This window comes from Strix uralensis, chromosome 15, assembly GCF_047716275.1.
Source record: "Strix uralensis isolate ZFMK-TIS-50842 chromosome 15, bStrUra1, whole genome shotgun sequence".
Lineage (NCBI taxonomy): Eukaryota > Metazoa > Chordata > Aves > Strigiformes > Strigidae > Strix > Strix uralensis.
The window spans coordinates 13,302,876-13,327,048 of record NC_133986.1 but is presented as its reverse complement, the minus strand read 5'-3'; the positions used below and the strand labels follow the sequence as shown (position 1 = coordinate 13,327,048).

At 49.8% G+C, this 24,173-nt stretch overlaps 1 protein-coding gene across 2 annotated transcripts; it reads right to left on the bottom strand.

Moving 5' to 3' along the window:
* Positions 1-7: 7 nt before the first annotated feature.
* On the bottom strand, positions 8-21,840 carry ZFP91 (ZFP91 zinc finger protein, atypical E3 ubiquitin ligase). Of its 2 annotated transcripts, none has more exons than XM_074885179.1 (11): positions 21,243-21,840; positions 20,461-20,486; positions 9,176-9,391; positions 8,887-8,923; positions 8,301-8,390; positions 7,821-7,943; positions 5,500-5,550; positions 4,935-5,013; positions 4,463-4,577; positions 3,851-3,950; positions 8-3,474 (listed from the first exon to the last, which is right to left on the bottom strand). In XM_074885179.1, the coding sequence occupies exons 1-11, from the start codon at positions 21,596-21,598 to the stop codon at positions 2,964-2,966; spliced, it is 1,704 nt and encodes a 567-aa protein (XP_074741280.1). In that variant the 5' UTR covers positions 21,599-21,840; the 3' UTR covers positions 8-2,963. The 2 variants fall into 2 exon arrangements, with proteins under 2 accessions (XP_074741280.1, XP_074741281.1); XM_074885180.1 differs by having other exon boundaries at positions 8,301-8,387; positions 21,243-21,832.
* Between the last annotated feature and the right edge of the window lie 2,333 nt (positions 21,841-24,173).

Genomic DNA, 24,173 nt, shown 5'->3' with positions numbered 1-24,173 from the left:
CAGAGAAAAAAATACAAAAAAGTTTATTGCAAACTACTACAATAATTTATTGAAGCGAACTGCATGCGAGTGAAGGAGAGACATCAAAGGGAGGAGGAGCTGCAGGAGGGCTGTGTCAGTTTTAGGGTTTCAAAGAGGAGTGGGAAGGGAGCTACGCCAGTCTCTCCTGCATCAGGGGTTAGCAGGCTGCGGTTAGAGGACAGACAGGCAACTGGCCGAGACCAGAAAAAGAAAAAGGAGAGCTACGAGAGGTGTGCATGGAAGGACAAGGCGGGGACTGGCGGAGGCGTCCAGGCTGGGAAACAAATGAGCTGGACAAGGCAGCCTGCCTCACCTCCCAGCCAGGTGCCAAGCGTTGCGTCACCAGAGGTGAGCAAGCCCCTGACCCAAAAGCATTTTATCGTGCCATCCCTCAGAAAACAAAACCCCGAGCTCTCCGTTTAGTGTTCTGTGCAAGGCTCTGCCCGCTCTGCGCCTCCCACCGGGCACAGGGGCAGGGAAGCAGCTCCAGCAGCATGGCTGGTCTACAGCGAGCGCTGGGGACGACGCAGCCAACCCCCGCGACACCAGCGCAGCTGCTACCGGCGGCCAGCATCCAGGCCAGGGAGCAGGCCACCACACGAGGCAGCTTGGGCAGCCCCAAGCCTCCCCGGACAGAAGACCCACACTGCTGGTGGGTGAAACCATCAGAGCTGGGTTTGAACAAGTCTCATTGTGCTGCTGCTTTTCAGTTTGCAAGGGGAAGGGACCGGATGGCCACCCGAAAGCTTCCTGCTGGAAATCACAACGATTTGATCCAAGCAAGAAACTGGATCATCCCAAGTGAAGAAACTGGTTTAGTTTAACACCGTACCACCACAGACCTGACGTGCACTGTCCCAGGAGACCTGCGTTCAGGAGCCTCTCCAGGAGAGGCATGGCTGGACACATCTCCTGCAGGCGTGGGAGCCACACTGCTGCCACGGTGCAAGAACGTGGGATGCCCACATCCAGGGCACAAGACAACAGGGTTGCAAACTGTTCAGCCACGAACCGCCCCAACACCAGAAGTGTTTCACCTTGTTCTGACAAAGGTATCAGTGTAAGGGGGGAAGGGAGGGGGCAAATCAGGACAAATAGCCCAATAAATGCTGTCAGGCTTGGGCCATAGCTGGATTTCCAGGCAGCACAGGGGACAGAGTGGGTGTTCAGAGTAAGTTTCCTGGAAAAAGCTTCCAATTAAACTCCCATGTTTTATTGCCATTCTCCAGACCCCAGGTACTCGATTTCGCCAAACTACTGCTGTGTCCTACAGACCAATTTAGCTGATCTTGCGCTCAGACAAGATACTTCAGCTCTGCTCCCAACCACATAAACCCAACTGAAAAAACAAACAAAAAGCCCAGGTTATTCTTCACCTCTTTCAAAAACACTACGAATCCAAGGCCACTGAATCTCCACACAAAGTTTCAGATAAGAGCAAAAAAAGATCCAAGTCTCCATAGCAGACACATCATACTCTATGTAAGCTTTTCCAAGGGCTCAGAGCTGTCCTCACTACACCAGCAGGCAACACTTGAACCGCCACACTCCAGGGAAAGCAGGGGTGCTTGAGCAGAAGAGCGAAGCTTTGAGAACATGGCTGCACAACACCCTCCCCCCAGAATGGGGGCAGGGAGAGAAGCCGACAGCCCCTTAGTCCTGCGTCAGTCTATTGCCTTGGATAAACAAGCCTGAGACAACCACATCCAGTCCCTGCTTCTGTATATGTCTAGACCTGGAAAGGAGAGGCAGAGTCAGATGACAACATCCCCCAGCAGCAAGCAGCTCACAACCGTCCTAAGTCACGAGAACAAAGTTCCTGACTAATGACGTTCTTCCCCGAAAGGCTAGGGAGCAAGGGGGAGGCAAAAAGAGCATTTAATGCAAGGAGCTCACGCCGACCTGGGAGGGAGGGAGACAACAGCCAGCTGTTCCATCACTCACCTCATCCTCCTGCTAAAACGCTGCTGCAGAGACTCCCACTGCAAACGGGCTCTTCTCCAGGGGCTCTCCCTCTACTCTGGAAAAGCTGCGAGAGACATCTGACTCCACAACGCTGCCTTCACCTCAGCTCTTCCAGCTGCTGTTATGATGGCACGATGTGCTCCCTGCCGCTCACTAGGGCCAAGGAGCCTACTGGGAAATAGCCTGAACACCTTCTGCCCCCACCCCCTAAGAACATAACTAAAAAATACCGACCCTTTTTTAATCAATAAATAAGGAATCTTGTTACCACAACACAAAAACGAAGCATGTTCAAAGTGCAAATTACTGTCGTCAAACTGGGATGCTCCTCCTTGCCTCTCCCACGCAGGGCTCCCGTAGCCCCCGGGCCTCTCCAAGCAAACATGATCTATGAGCCAGGGCGTTCCCTCGACTTCCTGCCAGAGCTGGAGCAGAGGAGCGTGGTGGGGAGAGGGACGTGCGCTGTTTCACAGCTCACCCTGCTGAGGGGGCCTAAAGTGCCAAGCCAAACTCCCAGCCCCGGGGGAAAGAATGAGACTGCAAGGACCAGAGTGCAGCGATGCATAGAAGTTGGGACCAGGGGTGAGAGGGAGTCCTAAGAAACTTGTCCAGAGCACATCAAATGCTTTCTAGTTTGTGAGAGGGGCCACGTCAAGGAGCCAGAAAGGCATCTGCTTTGGGGTAGAGCAAAGGGTTTCAGCAGTCTCCCCTCCCTTGGGGAAATCCGTCGCTCAATCCAACTTGCTCTGGTAATGGCAGCATGTGCCCCTTTCTACAAAGGAGCAGTGGGAGAGAGAGAAGTGCTTGGGAGAGAGGATGTGCTGTGATCCACGCTGGAGGGGAGCAGACCCTTCGGTTATTTACTAGTATTGTAAGTTTTGTTTAACTTTTCTCTCTTTCAGTAAGTGCCTCTTTTTTTTTTCCTCCTTTTAAATACAGAGTCCAAACTGTCCCAGCACCCACGTGCTCCCCACCCACTAGGGTCCAGTGGAGTCTGAATCTTCGATGAGCACCTCTGTGGTGGCTCCCAGAATCTCTGTGTTCATGACCAGCCCCTCCGGGTTTGCGCTGCTGCCGCTGCCCACGAAGAGCTTGCCGTCAGCCACCAGGCTCACGCGCTCTGCCCCACCGCAGTACGTCTTCGGCATCCCGTCGGGGTTCAGCAGCAGGCAATCTGCCGGGGCAGCGCTTCCCAGGGGGTCGGGAAGGAGGGGGAGGCCCTGCCCGTCGGTGGGCGGCGCGATGGCCTCGGGATTAGTGCCCAGGATGTCGGTGCTGGTGATCAGGGCACCCGCGTTGGCAGCCAGTGCTTCGGCAATAAGCACTTCGGGGTGGCTCTTGGCTTTGTGGGCCACCACGCTGTCCTTCTTCTCAAATTTCTTGCCACAAATGTTGCAGGAGAACTGGTAGAAGGAGTCCGCATCATGCTTCTTCATGTGCCAGTTGAGGGAAGCCTTCTGCCGGCAGGTGAATCCACAGATCTCACACCTGGGAGGGGGAAAAAGGAGGAGGTCACAACAAAGGGACACCCCACACACTTGGGGAGACAGCAATAGCAAGAGGCAGCCCAGGAAAACAGCAGGGGCCCACTAAAATGGGGTGTCACTGTAGCTCCAGCTCTTCCAGTTTTATTTACAGAGGGCTTATGTTCCTCAGATCTCGACTGAGTCACCGCCTCAAGGAGCAGGCGAGACAAGTGGCAGCTCAAACGCTCCTGCAGGTGCGTGTTTAAGGAGAGCTGGGACACCAGAGACAGGCTCCAGCCCCAACTTCAGAGCTGCCCCTGCTCTGGGTGCAGCCCCAGAACAGCTGTACCCAAGGGTCCCTCAAAGCAGGGGATCAAGAGACAGGCAGAGGTACTCACTGCAAGGGCTTCTCGCCCGTGTGGATCATTCGGTGCACCGCCAAGTTATGAGAACTCTTAAACGCCCGGGCACAGTACTCACAGATGTAATCCCTTTGATCTAAAAAGCAACACCAGTTGGAGCATTACTCTCCCACAGACCTGCTCCCTTTTCCAGCTCTCACATGGTGCAGGTAAAGCTGCCCAAGAAGCAGCAGAACTAGAAGGGCTGGGAAGCCAGCAGGCATAGCAAAGGAGGAGGCGTCCCACAATACACCACAGCAGCTGATCTGGAGAGTTAAGGCATGATTAAGACTCTCCTAAGAGCTAATCATCCATTCTGACCAATACTGAAGGACTGGCAAATTAGGATAAAGCTTGATTTGGTTTATTCCTCTACAGAACCCCTGAGTGATACTTGCCAGGGGGTGAATTAAAAGCTCTACAGCCTATTTCTTTCATTTCCTTAAAAGATGGTAATCCAGAAGGAATTAATACCCTGCTGCTGCTGCAAATCTATGCCAGCTGCCTTGGCTTCACCCTCCCCAGAAGTCCTAGAGGCTTTTCCATTTTTTCCCCTCTCTGTTCACTGACCTGAGGAGGAGTTTGTATCTGTTTCCCACCTCCCTGTACCTGTATGGTGTTTGGCATGCCGCAGGAGCTGCTTCTGGAGTCGAAAGAGCCGACCACAGGAGGGATGAGGACACACATATTTTTTCTTCAGTAAGTGCTGGTACTTTATGTGATGCTATAAAGGAAGAGTGAAAGGTTGTAGACTCTCTCTGTACATGGCTAAGAGAACAGCTGAGACACATTGACTGCAGATGGCCCCCAGCAGGTCACCAGACTTCAATCACTCACAAGACACCCTTATACCATGAACACAAAGGCTTTGATCTCCACTGAGAGAAGAAAGCCAAACAAATGTGGACATCTAGCAACATGACAGGTAAGAGACACACGTGGCCACAAGTGGCCACAATTAAGTCTAACAGAAAGACATTAGAAAGGAGTACTTCAGTGCCAGCGGAGGATCGGCTACCTGTTCGAAACGGCCCTTCCCTGGCCACACACATGTCATTCGGGAGGTGAAAAGTCAACCAACCTGCAGGTAACGTGGGTGAGCCAAGACTGTGCCACAGCCTTCCATCTCACAGCGGACGTACTGTATCGGAGGCTTCTTCCTAAGAGGTCAGCAAGGAGAAGGGCGAAGTAGTTAGCTGATGCATCTGAAGCCAGGGCAGCAGCAAGGTAAACGAGCGTGAGTGCAGCTCAGTGATGTGAGCGCACAGGATTATGCTCCAATATTCCTGTTCGAGCTATGCTGGTGGAGGCTCTGTCCAAGAGTTCCCTCCACTCCTAGCACTACTTGAGGGCTCTCCCCAGAGCTGAGAAAACCCCAGGACCTTATCGCTGGGCAATGGCCAGGCTAGGGATCAACTCAGAAGTGGGGAGGCGGGGCTGGTTCAGTTGGAAGAAATCAAGCCCACACCTACAGGGAGAAGGAGGAAGGAAAGGAGGGAAGGCAAGGCATGCTGCTATCCCCCACCCCGCCCCTTTAAGGCAGATCTCCATACTGCGCGAGATAGCTCTGAGACAATGAACATCTCTGTGTAGGACACAAGGGAAGCAAGACTCCAGAACAGAACCGAGTAGAGGGGACCACTTACCTTCTCTTGGGCAGCCTTGGGCTCTTGTCATCCTTTCTCCTCCTTCCTCTCCTGTAACAGGGTTACAGAAACAGAACTGAAAGAAGCCTCTTTACATTGGTAGTGGGCAGAGTTTTTGAAGTGTATGCTATAAAGCAGGAGCATGCTATAAGAAATACTACAGAACTCTTCTACACTTTTAGGCTGAAAAGTAACACTGCACCCGGCAAGTCAGCTGCTCTGGCAAGTCTGCCACCTGCTCTGGGTCAAAACGCCTGAAGAGTTTCTAAGGAAACGCTCTTGTAATAGACGGGCAGGTTCCCTAAAGAAGTTAAGTAATCAGGCCTCCATGCAAATTGTCCCTGCATTTTGCAGAACTGCCACATCACACAGAAGACCGCTCCCTGCTGATACCTGGGTGACACTTCTTTCTGCATGACATTTGGTGGCATGTGGCAGACCTCAAATCACCCTGCCTCTGCCAAGACAGCCAGGCTGCGGTTGCGTGACTACCTGCTAGGTCTAGCATACAACACATTTTTGAGCACGGTTGCCTCGCTCAGATGTGTCTCAGCCCACTATTCACAACTGTGCAGATACCAGTAAACAGGTATCAGACACCCACAGCCCGACAGGCTGCGGTCAGAAATTGCCAACTCTCCTGCCACAATGGAGCGAGGAAGGGCTATTTTAAAAACTCCTCAACCAGGCATCACACACTCCACATTTCTTCTTTTAAAAACCTGCAACTGCCCAAACAACTTGTGACCTTATTAAATTCATCCCTCTCCAGGCTGCACAACAGCACACAAGATTCTGGTCTCGTAAGCTTCTGCCGCAGACAGTTAGCAAGCTATTGTCTCATCAACTGCAAGCTCTAGAAAAATCAATCGAGTGCAAGTTGGAGGCAGATTCAGAGGAAGGCAAGATTCTTGACAAATAAATGCTTCATGTGGTTTGCTCTCACGACTCCTCCCATTTCCTAATGCATTTTTTATAAACATGTAATTTTGCCAACACAGTCCAGAATTGATGGTGCACCCTATTTCCTCTGCTCTGCTGGGTAGCACTTCATACCATGTGAAGAACACCAATCTGCATGACTGGGAAGAACAGGATTAATGACCTCGCAGTCATTTTACAGTCCTCTGAATTAACTATAGCAGCTTACACACCTGCCAAGACAAAAATCCATGCTCTGTCTGAGCAGAGCCATGCTTACATGTAAACCGCACCCTCCCAAGCAATGCCTCTGCCCAGAACATTGTGCCTGACTGATCATATTGCTGCAGCCCCTTAGAGTGAATTGATGGAAATCTTTTCTAGCCTGTACTGAGACATCTTTATTGATAGCAAGACCATGCTAGTAACATGCAGAACAGGCGCTCAGCATTCAAGCCAAAGCCTTCAGAAGAGGCACAGGTTTTATTATGCACAAAAGTAGTGTCTGATCCAAACAACATAACCACCAGCCTCAGAAAGCCATTTCTAACAGAAAAAATAAACTTCTCAAAATGTCAGCATCCGTACTCCTCTCCAGTGTAAATCAGCTCTGCAACAGCTTAGAAACAGCAAGAGAAATGAAAACGAAGGCGTGCAGAGCCCCATGCCACAGACCAGCAGAGGGAGCCCCGTTTGTTCCAATTGCTCAGAGGAGCTAAAAGCACAAAAACTGCTTTTTACCAAAGGATGGCTTTGACAAGACACATAAATCCAGTCTACCTCAGCTGCCAGAAGGAAAGCTTCAGTGTTGAGTTCCAGTGACAGCATACCCAAAGGTTTTGAGTCTCCACTCAAAGCAGTAGTGACTGCCTAGGTAGCAAGCTTGTTCTTTTATTTCTCCAAAAGGAGAGAAGACACAGCTGTTTTTTCTGAGCTCTGGTATGTTAGTCCCAGACATACAAAGAGGACACTTACCACATGACACGTACAAAGTATTCCCGTGTCTGCCTCCAGGCACACAACAGAAGAGATGTTGCCTTCTCTGACTGGCTTTCTAATACAGTCTAATCCACTTCAGTCATCACAACAGAAACTAGTTTTGAGAATGCTGCGAAGTATTTCACACTGTCTGGCCATATCCAGGTAGGCTGACTAAACCACAGTATGGAGAAAAACCCCTCAACTTAAACTAAATGAAAATACCAACTATTTTATCTTGCCAAACATGTACGAGAGAGAAGTTCTGCTTCCTAGTATCAGAACAAAAGGTTCTGCCCTATTATCTTTCAGGCCCAGAGGAGGAGAGGGGAAGCCAATGACAACAAAACATGGTTGCACACTAGCAAGAATGCAAAATATACAATACACACTGCTACATATAACTGCAGAATTGTACTCACTTCCTTGGCGGTTCTTCATCTTCCTGAAACTCACTCTCTTCTTTCACTTCTACTTTAATCTCTTTGTGTTTCTCTTTTTCCTCCTTCCCCTTGCTAGCTTTTCTCCTTTGCTTTGGTGCTTCCCTACAAAGATACACATACAACATATTACTCCAATATTCTTTCCGTTGTCTGCTTTTTCAAATATTTAAGCAAAAACTGGATCCAAGTTCAGGTCTATTTATCAAGTCCTACTTCTAAGCAGAAGTATGAACAAGGGTTAAGGAAGAACCCAGCAGCCAGCAGGGCTCTACGGCTTTAGCCTGTTAGAGAAGAACAGTCCTGATAGCTGTGGGCAATATTTAGATAACAGTGTGCCCAATGGGAGCCATTCCACCTTAGCAGCTAGCACAGGTTCTGACAGTCAAATTAAGCTTATTCAACTAAGATGTCACAATTTTTTTTGGTCTAAAAACACAGTAAGTACGTAATCTAATATACTTCTCTAGGTGGGGCTTGTAGGTTTCATCTCTTGGATCATCTTTGAAGGGAACTTCTTCCTCACTGATGAGCATCTCCTCATCATCACTGCTGGGAGAAAGGAGAACAGAGGACTAGCAGCAACAGCCTAAGCACTACGGCAAGAATATTCACGCATCATCCCCTGGGATGGGAAAGACACTATTACACAGCACTTCCTCATTCAGCATGACTGGGGAAAGCTAACAGCTTGCTCTGACTAAGGAGCATGACGCCAGCCAAAACAGGCAGGCTAGGCAGAGCAGTCTCCTCTTGTGAACCCACCTAACTACAGCATCTTCTCCTGAGGAAAAAAAGCCACCAGGTGAAGTGCCCACATCAAATCTCACTGCCCATTTCTCTACAGTATCTCCTGACATCTGCAGTCCATCTGCAATCCGGACTGAAAATACAAAGGTCCGGGACTGAATGAAAACAGAGCTACTATCCATCCCATAGAATCTTTCAAAAGAAGCACTTTTTTTTTTAAAAAAAAACACCTCAGGCCCTTATTTTCCCTTCATGAGACATTACACAGGAAGAAATACCACAAAATAAAATTTCCTACCTGATTCCAGCTGGAGACCGATGCTCTTCTGTGACCTCTGAAAGGAAAAGTCACCATTAGGTTTCAATCTGTGTTCGCTGCAGTGAGCTCATCTGTCTCAAGATACCTCCGTTGACATTCAGTGCCAGGAGTGCTGGTGGCAGAAGGTACTCATGACCAAGAAGCACCACGCCTGTACCAGCCACAGTCTGCATACAGCTCACAAAGTTACGCCCACATCCAGCTCCCTTCAAAGGTTCCCAAGACCTGACTATCTCCAGACACTTTCATGCCAGGGCTTCCCACGTACCGTATTCAAGCTGGTCTGTGTTTGGCTCTGACTTGCAGACAAGCTGCAGGGAACCAGTCTTGGATCTGGAGGCACGTGAATTCTCAGTGTCACGCTGGCGGGCCGCAGTGGCTGACCTGCTGCTGCGCCAGCTTCTGCTTGGCCTGGCTGTGCTGACGGGAGAGCCATGGCTGAGGACACTGGAAACTTCCTCTTCTTCCTTCTCTTCTTTGGGATCTGAAACACCCATTGCAACCTCTTTAATAGCAAGAAAAATCATTAATTCTATCATTAATTCACACTCCTCTCTGTCGCACGATGTTGAACAGCCTAACTGCCCCCATCTGCTCTGACGAAGAAGCCACTACCTCTTACAGATTTGGAGTGTAGCTCTGCCAAGCCAGACAGGACACAGCTCAGCAAGCCTTCATTCAAACTCTCATCACATTTCCTACTGTCTCTAAGTAAAGACACAAATATTTGAAAACAGCTTACATTTCCCTCTGATAAAGTCTTCTAAGATGATTATTTGCTGGCTCTGATCTCCCCTAAGCACTACAAGATAGACACTCATAAACCTCAGCAACTGCTTTATGAAAACTAGCTTCAAAATTGGACCACGTTAAAAGTCACATTTGGAGAATCCCCCAAACACATCTTTAATCAGAATTGTACACCTGGTAATAACCCTGAGGAATCTGAGCTGGATGTTTCTGGTCTTATGCTACAGCAAAAAGCATCACAAGCACTGTTAGCCTGAGGTCTTTGCACTCATTTATAGCTTCTACAGGTGGTTTCTTTTTGGCTTATGGCTGATCTCCAGATATGTTTTGGCAAGATAACAGAACTGGCTGAAATGTCTATGTGAGCAAGTTCATCCCTTAAAAACCAAAATTCCCAAGTACAGTTCGCCTGATCTCACTTTTTGGTGCTTGCTGTGACACTAGGCCTTAATGAACTCAAATGCCTTTTGAAATGTCACAATGTGCTGAAGAAATTAATTCCAAGCAGCTGGCTACACTCAGCACTCCAGGTTTGCCACTGCTTTAGTACACAAAGCCACCTGGAGTGCTCCGCAGGGCCTGTGCTCTAGGCTAAGCTCTGACCCACTCCTTTTTACCCAAATACATTTGCACTGCTGTCTAGTTTCAGGTGGGTTTCTGCTGCCTAAGCACCAGCCAGCAGCACCACTGAGATGCCTGGGAATTTATCAAGCATCTGCTGGCAAAGGCAGCAGACAGTCCTCTAAGGACTGGCTGGGGAGCAGCTCTGCTATGCTGGGAGTCCCAGCGAAGAGCAAACTGCACATCGAGAGCCAGGAGTGTGCCCTGGCAGTGAGGGAAGCCCACAGCATCTGAGGGGCCATTCACAGGAGCAGGGCCAGGAAACAGAGGGACACTGTTAACGTCCTTTACTCAGCACTTGTTAGACATTTGGATTCCCCCTCCAGTTTTGGACTACCACCACAAGAAGGTTGTCAACATGTCTGAGCAAGTCCAAGGGGGACCACCAAGACGGTCAGGGGCTGAAACACAAAACCTGACAAGCCAAGGGAAAAGTACTTGTCCACCTGGAGAACAGAAAACCCTGTGGGGAAGCAGCAGCAGCCTTACAGTATACAGACAGGCTCTCAAGCAAACCAAACCTCCTTGCTGAGGTGCACAGCAGGAAGATGAGGGGCAGGGGTCATCTAGTGAAACAGGGAGGTCTGACTGCATACAGGAACAGCATTTTTCCCCAAGAGTATGATAGTCAAGAACTGTAAGAGGGGCCCAGCAAGGCTGTGCAGCCTCCACAGAATCCTAGCATGGTCTGGGTTGGAAGGGACCTTTACAGGTCATCTAGTCTAACCCCCCCTGCAATGAGCAGGGACATCTTCAACTAGATCAGGTTGCTCAGAGCCCTTCCAACCTGACCTTGAACGTTTCCAGGGATGGGGGATCTACCACCGGTCTGGGCAACCTGTTCCAGTGTTTCACCACCCTCATTGTAAAACATTACTTCCTTATATCTAGTTAGAATCTACCCTCTTTTAGTTTAAAACCATTGGCCCTTGTCCTGTTGCAACAGGCCCTACTAAAAAGCCTGTCCTCATCTTCCTTATGAGCCCCCTTTAAGTACTGAAAGGTGGCAATAAGGCCTCCCCAGAGCTGAACAACCCCAACTCTCTCAGCCCCTCCTCATAGCAGAGACATTCCATCCCTCTGAACATTTCTGCGGCCTCCTCTGGACCTGTTCTAACAGGTCCATGTCTTTCTTGTACCAAGAACCCCAGAGCTGGACACAATACTCCAGGTGGGGTCTTAGCAGAGTAGAGGGGCTGCAATCACCTCCCTCAACCTGCTGGCCACGCTTCTTTTTATGTGGCCCAGGACACCGCTAGCTTTCTAGGCTGCAAGCACAAATTGCTGACCCATGTCCAGTTTTTCATCCACCAGTACCCCCAAGTCCTTCTCTGCAGGGCTGCTCTCAATCTCTTCATCCCACAGCCAGGGGTTGCCCTGACCCAGGTGCAAGACCTTGCACTTGGCCTTGTTGAACCTCATGAGGTTCCCATGGGCCCACTTCTCGAGCTTGCCCAGACCTGACTGGAGAAAGCCCTGAGCAACATGATGTGGACTCTGTGTTGAATCCATGTTATGCAGCAGGTGGGACCAGAAATATCCTGAGGTGCCTCCCAACCTGAAATCTCTAATTTTGCATCAAGCCTTTTGAACCAAATGATCCTTTTACTTCTAGCATGTAGTTTGCTTCGCATGACTCATTCCCTAGTCCTTGATTAACAGGATGGAAATAATCAACATTTGACTGAAAAAATCTGACTGGAATACAGGATGCGAGGCATCACAATTTTGTTGTAAAACAGCAACTAAGTCTGATGTCTTGCATGTATAAAGTCCACTTCATCTTCAGGCATGAACTACGCCTTCTTTTTGGCTTCCTGGTTTAGCAGATCAAGGTGAACTATGACTGCTTTATGTTTTTAATCCTAATTGGGAACATGCTCAATGTTTTTGAATGCTAAATCGAATCCAAAGACACTTGAAACCATTCTCTTGAAATTTCCCCCTCAAACACTACCATGCTACCAGTGTTAGCACACACTGCTGCTGTTTAAAGAGGTTTATTCCCTTGGAAGATTGAGCATTCAACTGATTTCTTAGCAAGAGCTAGTATTTTAAAGATTAGACTTACTGAGTTGAAACAGACCACCCTCAGAATACATTTCTACAAAGCACACCACTCACCTAGCAATTTTGCTTCATTTCTCTGAAGTGAAGGTGTTTAATAAGCCTTTCCCCATGATTTCTCCGTTTTTACTTCTTCCTCTACTTCAGCATGCTTGTCTAACAGATTCATTGCATTTTAACATGCTGTGAATACCTATGCACCTCCAAAAAAACCCATAGTTAGGAGAAACATCAAATATTTACTTTGCAGTAGATCTCATAAAGCAATATAGAGCTATTAGGTGAAAATCCTTATAATTCTAGAACCTCCCAACAGGGGATACAGGCCCCTACGCAAAGGTCAGAGCTGCACCAGGAAACTTGTATCTGCAAAGTATTCAGCTGCACTACCAGCTGGAATCAGCATTCACCAAGGCTTTGTCCAAAATAAAAGATTGCAAGAAAAGTCCTAGATTTTTAATAAATTTTATACCTCTTTCCCACACCTAAATTTCCTTTTTCCTTCACAAAAACAGCCTTCTGATAAATCCAGCCTGCCTCTCAAAAAAACAACCACCAAACCAAAACGGTAATGAAAAAACCACTAAATACAGAGACAGCAGCTGGCTTAGAGACAAAAGCAGAACTTCCTCCTCCTGCTGCCTTCTTGTCTAACACACCTGACCTGGCATTAGAGGTAATCACAAGCCTGTCACTGGAGGCGTTGCAATTTTAATTGTGTTTGAGGATTCCTCCCCAAACTGCTGATGTTAGGCAGGAAGTAACAGGACTTGTGTCTGCATTTAGGTCAGAAACACGACTGCCCCTGTCTGTCTCTGTCACCAGTGGAAGGAGTTAGGAGATGCCTGCCTCTCTTGGTTGACTACCCAGGGACCTTACCGTTATTTTAAGTCCTGTCTTGGGTATCACGCTTAGCCTGTGAAGGAATCCTGTGGATTACCCCTCTCCTCTCACAAACGCCTCTACACAGAAAGCCACACTCCTCAGTTAGGATCTGGCTAATGGCACAAAGAAGCAAGAGAAACAAGATAGAGGGAATAAACATTGCTATCACAGATAATCGGGCTCTGTTCTTCCAACAAAAACTATGCTGCTTGAAACTCTTGAGACTGAAACATAGGAAAAATTTAAGTTAGAAAGGCTGTAGTCAATTCTGCATTTAAAACCACATAAACTTGTCAACACCACTAGCTCTGGCTAGCCACAATCCCTCTGGAAGGATCCTGTCCTCCCAGAAGACGCACAGAAAATGGATTATAGGCTCACATCCTGTTATTTCGTAGCAAATGTCAGCAGTTGTGACAGACACCAGGTCATAAGAACTCAAGACTGCAGGAGGACAGAAGAATACGAGGCACAAGAAGCGGTGAGGCACCCCCAGCTCAAAGCAAAAAGCAGCACCAAGCATTTGCTTCTCAGATCGGCTGCTGCAAAATGAATTACATGCCTTCCTTTTGGCAGAGTCTGCCGGCCAGTCGCCACATGCAACCTCAGATTAAGACCCAGCTCTGCTGGTTTTTGTCCGAATCACATTTCATGGAGAGAGGGCAACAGAAACTACAACTTGGCAAAATGAGTCTGCCAAGAAGCATCCTCATGCTCACACTCACCTGCAACTCTCCAGCACTGACATTAATCGTAGAAACCCAGGTTGGAAGGGACCTCAAGGATCATCCGGGCCAACCTTTCCTGGCAAAAGCACAGTCTAGACAAGACGGCCCCGCACCTTGCTGATCAATGCTGGGGAATCCACCACTTCCCTGGTGGGAATACTGACGGTAATCATTACCTACCTCATCCCGTAGCCTCTGCAGAAGCTAGATTTGGGAGCTGCGTGGATGCCTGCATCTCTCAGGAAGTCATTCAAGAGAGACGGGGAAAATCCACTTTCTGAAGTCTTACCAATCCTTTTGATTTTTTGGCTCCTGGGGTTCTTCCTACCTTGAACTCTCCCTTAAGTCAGTCAATGATAAACAGCTTTCATTCTGAGGTACTTTCACCATTCTGCTGATTCTTCCCAACAACCTTTAAACTTAACAGTGTCCAGGGCAGAAAACATGTATAGATTTGAGCGATGGTACACAAGAGGCACCAACTGTCCTTTAACCTTAAAATTTGTGAAGAAAAGACCAGTCACTGGGAGAAGGGACAAGAAAAGGAAATCTAGGAGGAAACTAGCTAAAAAGTTGTAGCTCCCTTATAATTGTTTAGGCAAACAAAAGACAAGACTCTGAGCACTGCTCTGCTTCTTAACAGAGCTTACCCCAGTAATGCTCCATCGTTACTCAGCACGCTAGTCAGCACAGATTCCCATTTCAGATGTGCAGCAGAAACGTATTCTCATTCACACTCCAACTCTGCCCCCGGAGCACTGCACGCAAGGTGACCAAACCAGCAAAAGCATCTATCTCAGAACCTGTATCACGTTTTTCTACATATACCAGCATTGCCACGAACTGAAACAAAAGAGATAAATATGAAAGTTTGTCCACTGTCTCCCAGACCAGGAGATAAACTTACCCTTCTGAGTCTCAATTCCTCCCTATATCATAAATCCACTTTGCAGGCAGGATACCCACAGGAAGCCACGGAGACTGGCACTCACGCTTTCTCATGCTTTGTTTCTTGCTTCATCTACAGCTGCTTCACTCCCCAGTCCCACAGCATTTTCTTTATAGGACACTGCTCCAAGAACAGGGTGCTTACCGCTTCTTTTTTTACACCACTGGATGCAGCAAGTGTTAAGAGCGTGGCTGGGTAACTGACAGCAAGCCGACAAGGGCCTGAGCAGTAAATACGCATATCCCACATCCGACACCTCCCAGACTTTCTTTCCAAGCACTGAAGGAAAACAAAGTCCCAGGCACATATCAATTACTCATTGCAAAGAGCAGAAAGTCCAAACCAACTGCATTCACTTCCTGAAGAAGTAGTAGCAGTTCCTTCATCACAGGCCTCGCGTGATCCTGCTGTGCCTGTCCACCCCCGTTCCCCTAACAGCTTGCAGATGCAGTGTTGCTCTGTATTTCAGGAAAGAGAAGCAGGTAGCCAGAGAACGGAGACCTGAATTACCGTTCCCCGCAGGAAAGGCGTGCGGAAGTAAAGCTAGTACAGATGCCATTTTGCAAAGTCGGCAGCACTGGTGGGAGATACTGCTGTCCTCGGGTTTCACTGGGGATGAAGGATGGAAACCCTCCAGAAGCAGAGCCACTTGCTTCTGCTGCTTACAACACAGCTCGTAGACTTAGCATCAGCCTGCCCTCTGTAACCAGTGCATTGCTAGGCACCAGTCCTGCTATCCTGGCAGCTCAAAAATCCACTCAATTACTCTCAGAACTGGGAGTTCTTTGGTACTCCACATCTACTTTTACCAGACAGCTTGTTCAGATGTTCAAGCTTTGATTTACCAACCCCCTTTCAACCTGCCGCTCAGAGGTAAGCTTGTTGCAGTAACAGATTCCTCTCTTTTTCTGACATAACAACAGTAACAAATATCCATGTCACTTTACCCCTGATGTACAGAAAAATGAAACATTCTATTGGTACAAATTAACAGTTTGTTGATTGCTAACAATTTCTCTAAACTTTAATTTATAAAGCATTTGAAAGCATCTTACTAACCCTGCCAAGTAGACGCTTTCAGAAAATACCTATGTACAATTAAGTGAAAGGAAAATAAACTGTGAATTAAGTTACAAAACATTTATTATGAAAATAAATGCACAACATATATACATCTCAGACTGTGACTTAGATTTAACATAGTAACCATACAACAGTTAAGGCACTGAACATGTAGTTTTTTAATGGCAGAGACAAAAATGAAACTCAGGGAAAAAATCCTAGTGTAAACCTCTATCCAAATGGCTCCTCCCCCGCCAAAGAGCTGTGAAATTGTACATATGGGACACAGGAAAATCCTTGTAGGAGTGAAAGTAGGTTTGGGCAATCCGAGTTATTTAAATTCAGCACATTTTTATGAGGTTTGATTTTAAGTAATGACATTTCTCTCTCAAAACACTGACGAAGTCTTAAGGGAAAGCAGTCATTACCAAAGAAGCATGAAGCTTTAAGAATACAAATAATGAGGTATAATGTGAGTTATCTATGCTACAAAACCAACTAGAGTCTTAATGTTTTCCCAATCTTTTTTTAATCCATGGAAGCTTACAGTTTTTCTAGCAGTTAAAAGCGGACTGCTTCAGAGCAAGCTTGTATTTCCCACTCATTTCCTTTCACGGTCCTTGAAGAAACAGCCCTCTGACCTCCCCTCTCCCCTGAGCCTTCAAATCGCAGCTTGGAAGCCACTGTGGTGAGAGAACGGCTGCAATAACAGCCACCCACAAAGTGCATTACAGTAGCCTCATATGGAAAGACTGGAGAAAAAAAATTTATCACGGAACAAATCACCAAGATAGTTCTCCAACTGTGTGAATATCTAACAAAAGTATTCCACACATGACTGTTTCTAACGCACAGTTTCTATAACCATGCACTGAGGAAATATGTAAATACTGCTGGCGTTATCCTTTAGCCCACGCTGTGCAAAAAAAACTTTGCTTTGAGAACGGACTTCCAAGGAGATGACTCTCCATGCACATGGCACTACATCACTTTCGATCACAGCTTTTAAGTAAATAAAGGCTTCATAAATAAAGGCCCTGTTTTACCTCTCCAACAAACCCTTCTTTCCACCTTTTAAGAGCACTACCACACAGCTGTGTACCTACGTGCACTTCAGGAATTACACTGGATCTTGTTCTTATCACTGCAAAAAAGCATCAATACCAATCTAGAGTTGCATGAAAACATGCAAGAAAAATAACTTGCATAAAAAAGGGTCCACATCGAGTATGTTTCAGCTGTGTGACACAGGCAGAGCAACATTAGAGACGGAGATTCAGTAATCTGAGTGTTCATCCGTGGCATAACACAAATAGTACAAATGCTTCCAATCCCACCCTCTTTCTTCTCACTGAGGAAGAAGTAACCTTCTTGCAACCTGCAGCTCTAAAACCTCGAAGACAAAGCACGTACGTTTTGGGAACACAGTAAGGCAGGGGCTCTACTACTGAGCACAAACCTGGCTTCCTTATACTCAGCCACTACTCCAGAATAGCTTCACAGCCTGTTTTTTCAGCTGTAATTGATTGTAAGATTTCATTCAAACTCTTAAAAGTGGTTACTAAACAGCAGAGGTAAAAATCTTACAAAAAGGTGGATGGAGTCAGAAATTGATTCGGCTGTAAAATTAAATTGGAGAAGCAAGTTTTGTCTGACTGCTAATAAGAGTCACAGCAAGCAGTGAATTTCCAATCCAGTGATGGCAGGACATGAAGTGTATTCATTAAATCTATATTCCAATAATTAAAATTATTCAGGCCTAACTAAAATGAAAATTATTTCCACAAGTATATACAGCATCATGGGAAGTCAAATGTGAATTATACTACACAGTCTGACTATAGCTACATGAATTCATTTATAAACTGAGATTAAATGTTCTACTTATGTAACTAATATTTCTACAGGAACACATTAGGGAAATATTGCAAATGCATGACTAAGCAGACAAGACAGGAAATACAATCAGCACGGCTGACTTTGCAACTGCCTTCGTGCACACTAGTATGGTAACAATCGCAGACTAATTCTGACACAGTACACACCTTCGACTTCAACCTTCCAGCAATCTTCCCGTCAGACCTGCACAGTCAGACCTTTGTGCCTGCACTCCCAAGTGGACGAGCAGAAAAGCCCTCTGATCCCACGGCACTATACAGAGAACGTAAATCCTGGCGAGACACTTCCACTGTTACAGCGACTCGGTTATAATCAACAGCACAAATTTAGCCATGATCACGCCCATCACTGCTAAGCTTTCTTTACCAACAGCAACGCTGGTGACTTTACTTCAAAATATAATCCCAAACATAAGACAACACCACTTACTGAATAAACTTTGGTGCAGCAAGTTTTTTATTTCTCCGATAGGTACACAGGACATGTCACCAGGTATACCTCACTTCCACAGGCCATTTGCCCTGTATACAGAGGCTAACAGTTATGGCTGAGCTCATGCAAATTTAGTATTCTAAACTGGCTTTAGTATTTTACAGTAAGGATAATATTATAACGCAAATCACCATGTAGAATTAAATTCCATGTCAGAACTCACGCCAGTAAATCACTAGCACTAAATTCAAACCCTTCTCCAGAACCACTCAGCAGCTTTACTGGATTTCTTCCTCAACCCAGCTCCATCCTGGGGTGAAATGATGAAAGGTATTTTACCTTTCAGAATTACTCCTAGCTACCAAAAAACCCTGCTGTGCAAGGAAAGCTGCAGTTTGCTTACACCTGATTAGGCTTCTTCACACATTTCACGCTAAAGGCCAAGAAGGGGGGAGCAGGAGGGAAGCTTCTCTCCTGCATACTGCATGATCTGTCTGAGGAGGACACTTTATTCAGCGTTTCCATGTCTTCTCCAATAAGCACAAACACACAGCAAGGATTTCATCCAGTGTGCAGCTGGGACACAGAAGTGCAGCTTTCTCGCTTCTGCATTTTTAAAGACTAAAAACCAAACAAGAAAGAAAACAAAAAAATCACCAAGGCAGATTTCCTTTGGACTAGAAGTAGTCATCACTTCTCAGTGCCAATTTCCATGTAAATGTTCGTGCCATCCATTTTGGCTGCTAGTCTAATCATAAAAAAAGAGACCAAGAAATTTAATAAATACTTTTTCCACTCTCACATTCAAGGACAGCTGAATCACTCAAGAGCCCAAAGCTACAAGTCTAAAACGGCCAGAGTGCAGAGCACCACCAAACTTGGGAAGCTTCGGACGGATATTTGCCGTACCCAAGCACATCTCAAGAAAGTGGGAGTAAAAGTAGGACTATTCTGCCTGTTTTCCACCACTGTCATGTGAACATTTCTGCTTAAGGGTATCCAAAACACTGAGAATCACCATTAAAACATGATGTTAACACTACATGCGTATTAGGTGCCAACATCACGCCTTTTTACACATTTCAGCAACTTTGCTTTGACCTAAAAGGCTGAAGCTCTTACAATACTCGGCCCACCCCTTACGCAGTAAGAGTTAAACGCACGCAAGCAGGGTCTGTGCTAAACACACATCAGTTAATTCTGCTTTGGTCTGCAAAAATACACCTTGCCACTAGAACTGTGATGGATTTCAACACCCAAATGAAATAAATCCATAGACTTGTATAAACAAAGTTAAAGCGTTAAACAATTACAAGAATAAAGGCAGCCTTCAAGACACAAAGGCCTGCAAACCAGAACTGAACAGCTCCAGCAGAAAGGTGAATTCATTTGCACGGGTGTACAACCTTCTTTCCTCACTACTTCATTCTGTGGCAGTTCTCCAGTGCCAGATCAAAACCAACACTACAGAAAGCCTTTCACTTGGAGCTGTTTCAGAAGTCATCACTGTGTAAGGAGCAAAGCCCTCTAACATTTCTCGTGTACAAGAAGCTGTTAAATAGATGCACAGAGTTCACACAGTTCACACTGGAAGAACAAAAGTTCTGCTCCTGCTTGCAGCTCCCCACAGCTCGGGCTTTCTTGATCAGACCCATTAAGCTACTCGCTCCCCGTCAAAACTTTTCTTTTTCATCCCTGAACACATAAGCATAAAAAAATTCACCATCCCCTAAAGCTAGAAAAGTACAAGTGTAAATATTTGAATACTCTTATTTCCACGTATCTTTCACACATCTCTTGAGGACCTACACCTGTATTTGTGACAGCAGCAGACACGAGCCCAGGTTTTGCCAGCTACTCGGGACCACTGTGCAACAAGAGCTGCCAAACTGCGGTGCGGTGTGGTCTCAACTTCTGACAGCGAAGTAATACCCTAGTGGTTATTTGGAAGAACAAGTTTTTGCACGTTGGGCACGTGCAAACATCAGCAGCAGCTTACCGCAGCTCCACAGTCTTGAGAGAGACCTTGGAAAGAAACTGCTTGTCGTCAAGCAACAAAGTATTATTTAAAAGGAAGATCCAACAGATGTTTGGCTACCTTCGTGGGAAAGCCCTAACTTTCTGGGTGGAATACAACAGTAGGAGTAATTCAGCTCTTACCTTTACCAGTTGCTTTATCTGTGCACCTGAAAAAAGACAAGAGACAAGCATAAGAGACAGCTTCTGCGGCATGGCAGCTGAAACAAGAAACTGAATGGTGTGGAGAATGAGCCCTAATTCCCAACTGTGGACAGACCCGCTGCCTTGTGCTCATATCGCTGGCTTCAACCTCTTATACCATCACAGATTATTTCATCCAGAGAAAGCTTAGGTAAACTATACGAATACATCAGCCCAGTCTTGCCCATAATAGTCCTGTCCAAATCAGAGGGGCTTTGCAGTTAAAACACGGCAGATCACCTACGTTACCAAAGGCTCCAAGAGTACATACGCACGTGGCTAGCTTCCTACTCCAGAAATAAAGCAGCAGTGAGATGCAGTCATCTCCTCACGGGAAAATAAATCCCGCCACCTCCTTCACTGAGACTTTTGGTGTATGGAGGCAGAATGAGCTGGGCAGCAAGGAGCACCCGGGAAGGCGGCAGCTATCCCCGAGGAGGCTGCGCAGCAGGCACTCACGGTTCCGCTTACAACCGGAGGCACGTCTGGTGCAGCAGGCAGGGCGGCCAGGGCAGCAGCGCTCGGGACACTGCCCTTCCTGGGAAGGGACCGGTGGGGCCGGCCCGGAACAAAGAGGCGGAGGCGCGGGGCGCCCCGCGGCTGGAGGCGGACCCCGGGGCCTAGGCGCCACTCGAGCGGGACGGGGCCGCCCGCCAGCCCCCCACCCCCGGCCCCGACCCCGCGGAGGGCGGGGGCCAAGCCCGGCGCCGCAGGGCACTCACCCGGCCCGGGGGGCCTTCTTGGCCGCGGGCGGCGTCTCGGCGGCGGGCTGCTCGGCGGCGGGCCGGGCCCCGGGGCTGCTCCGCCGACGCCGGGGATACTCGGCCTTACGGCGGCGGGAGGCGGCTGCGGCGGCGGCGGCTCCCCCCGCGGCCGAGGCAGCGGCGGCCGCGGCCCGGCCCCGCTCCCGGCCGCCCCTCAGCACCCGGCTGCCGCCAGACTCCTCCCCCTGCTCGGCGGCGGGCGGCGGCGGCGGGCGGCGGCGGCCCGAGGACGGCGGCCTCTCTGCGGCCGCCGGCGGGCCCTGGGCGGGCGGCTGCTCCTCGGCGCCCCCCGGCTGCTCGATGCCCGCCGGCATCGGGTCGGCGAGCGACGGGGCCGCGGCGGCTGCTGCGCGCTCCACCCTCCCGCCAAACCTTCCCCCGCCCGCCCCGGCCGCGCCCAATCACCGCCCGCCGCCCGCCTTCACGCGGGGCCGCCGGCGAACCCGCCCCTTCCCCGCGCCCGCCAATCCGCGGGCGGGAGGCGAGGGACGGCCCCGCCCCCGGCCCCACGCCCCCCGGCCCGCGGCCCTCCCGCCTTTCTCCGCCGCTCGCGCGCCGCCCGGCCAATGGGCGGCCCGGCTCGGCGGGGCCCGGCCCCGCGCTGTCGCGCGGCCAACCAGCGGGCGGCTCCCCGCGCGCCCCGAGCGTGCGCCACGCCGCGCAGGCGCCGCTGGGGCCGCCGCGCTCGCTCGCCCGCTCCCCCCCCGGCCGGCCCCGCAGCGGCGCCCACCCGAGCGCGGCCCCTCCGGCTGCCGCTCTGCCGGCCCCGCCGCCCGGCTCGCCCGTCCGCCGCGCGGCCGCCGCCCGGCCCTCGGCGCTGCCGGGCTCCCTACCGCCGCCGCTGCCTGCGCCCCTCCGGCTGCCCCCGGGTTCCCTCGCCCCGCGGGCGAGGCCTGGCAGGGGAAGCCGCTCGCCCCCCCCGCCCCGCGCGGCCGCTCCCTGCCGCGGGGCCGCGGCGCCGCTCGCGGTTCCGGCGAGGCCTGGCGGCGGGGCCCGCTTTTGGCTGTCGCTTCTCCTTTAAGAAAAAAAAAAACGCCCCGTCGGGCGGCGGGTGAAAGTCGGTGACAAAATGGCGGCCGGCGCAAAGGGGGCGGGGCCGGCGGCGGGAGCTCCGCCTGCTTCCGCCCGGCCCGCGCGCATGCGCGCTGCCTGCCGGGAGATGTAGTTCCCGCCGGCTTCGGGTGGCCGCGGGGTACGCTGGGAGCGGTGGGTTCCCGGGCCCCGCTGGGCTGGGCTCGTCTCCCCGAGGCCCGGGCGGTGCCCCAGTGGCCGGTGAGCATCACCGTTGTGTCACTGTCTGGGAGCGGGCCGCGACCCGCAGGGCCGCGGCGCCTGTGCCGCCCGCGTTCCCCGGGAGCCCTCGGGGCCCTGCGGCAGGCCCCGAGCAGCATCGTGCCCAGCTGCGGCCTGAGGGGCCGAGCTGCGGGACAGCGAAGGCGACATCCACCGAGCATCAGGTCACCTCCCCTACCAGCAGCCAGGGCTCTGTCCCAGCGCTAGACCCCCACTGGGCCTGGCGGCAGAGCTCAGGACAGCGGCTCTGCAGAAGGACCCGCTGTTGTCATCTCCAATAACTGAGTTGCCTCCCCAAAGTAAACTTCTGCAGTACCTGACAACACACGCTCCCAGCAGAAGCAGCACTGTCACATAAGCACCAAAGAGAACCCAAAAGCTTCAAGCCCATGAACACAAGCCACAACCTTCAAGCACTTTTGCGTCCCAGTCTCCACCCCTTCCGCCTGGTGTCAGGACCAGAACTACAATCGGAGGAATCTCTGGGTATGCTCTTGGTCCTGGCCAGATCCACTCTCCTCATTGCTGAGGCTGTCTCAAGACCCCGAGAGCCACCTCCAGAACTTGCTGCAGATCCTTCGGTGAGCTCCAGCACGACGAGGATGCGTTTGGAACCAAGGATGCCCTCCAGAGCTGTCTCTCTCGCTGGATGAAGCAGTTAAATCGAATGCCCCCGCTGCCAACGCTCTCAGAACAGCCAGTATCATCCACCTGTGAAAGCGTCCCCACACCCCACCTTGACAACAGTGGGTTGTGACTCAGCCAGCTGGAAGCCAGGTGTTGCTCTCGGGGATGAGGGTTGTTCCTGTGATTCTTCTGGAGAGGATGATTTGGCTGATCTTACCTATCATTTTAGGACAGCAAAACGAAGATAATACTTCCACATCAGAAAATCCATCTTTCCCCCAGTTCTTGAAAAGATTGGCTAAACTGGTCAGATTTCACTTAATTCCATTCCAGGAGTCAACAGGAAGTCTCACTGGTTGGTACCTGGATCAAAAGTCCTTTTGCAATAGAGCTGCCATGCCCTTGCATCCTATCTTGGACAAGCTGGTAAAGAAAGTACGGCAGACACCCCACACTGTTCCTCCTGTGTCAAAAGAAATTGAAAGAAAATACATCCTCCCTGAGGATGTGCTCAGTTACGTCTCTCTGCACACGAGCGTGTGGTAGTTGAGGCAGCAGTGGTGAGGGAGAAGGCAGGCCAGGAGCACAGCACTGCACCCCAACAGCCAGAACTGCGACGCCTGAATTCCTTTGGCCAGAGGGTTTTACCAGTTCGCAGCTGCAGCCCTTCATGTTGTGGACTATTAAGTCTACATGGCCAGAGGGCAAAGCTGAGCTCTGGAAGAAAGTTTCTGTGCTAGCAAAACGTCTTCCCCAGGACCAGCATCAGACCCTCCAGGCCGTCATTCTCGAGGGCGCAGACCTGGCCAGGCATCAGGTGCAAGCAGCCTTTGACGTGGGGGATACAGTGGCAGGAGCCACTGCCTCAGGGGTAGGTGCACAGCAGTCTGCTTGGCTGCAAGCCTCCAGCTTCCACGAGGAGGTCCAAACAAAACTCGAGAACTTACCCTACACAGGGGAGAATCTTTC

Coding starts and splice junctions, on each gene's coding strand:
- ZFP91 (XM_074885179.1), bottom strand. CDS start 21,598: ATGCCGGCGGGCATCGAGCAGCCGGGGGGCGCCGAGGAGCAGCCGCCC. Junction 7,944..8,300: donor TACAAGCCCCACCTAGAGAA/GTATATTAGATT, acceptor GTATCTTTGTAG/GGAAGCACCAAAGCAAAGGA. Junction 3,475..3,850: donor ACGGGCGAGAAGCCCTTGCA/GTGAGTACCTCT, acceptor TCCCCCTCCCAG/GTGTGAGATCTGTGGATTCA.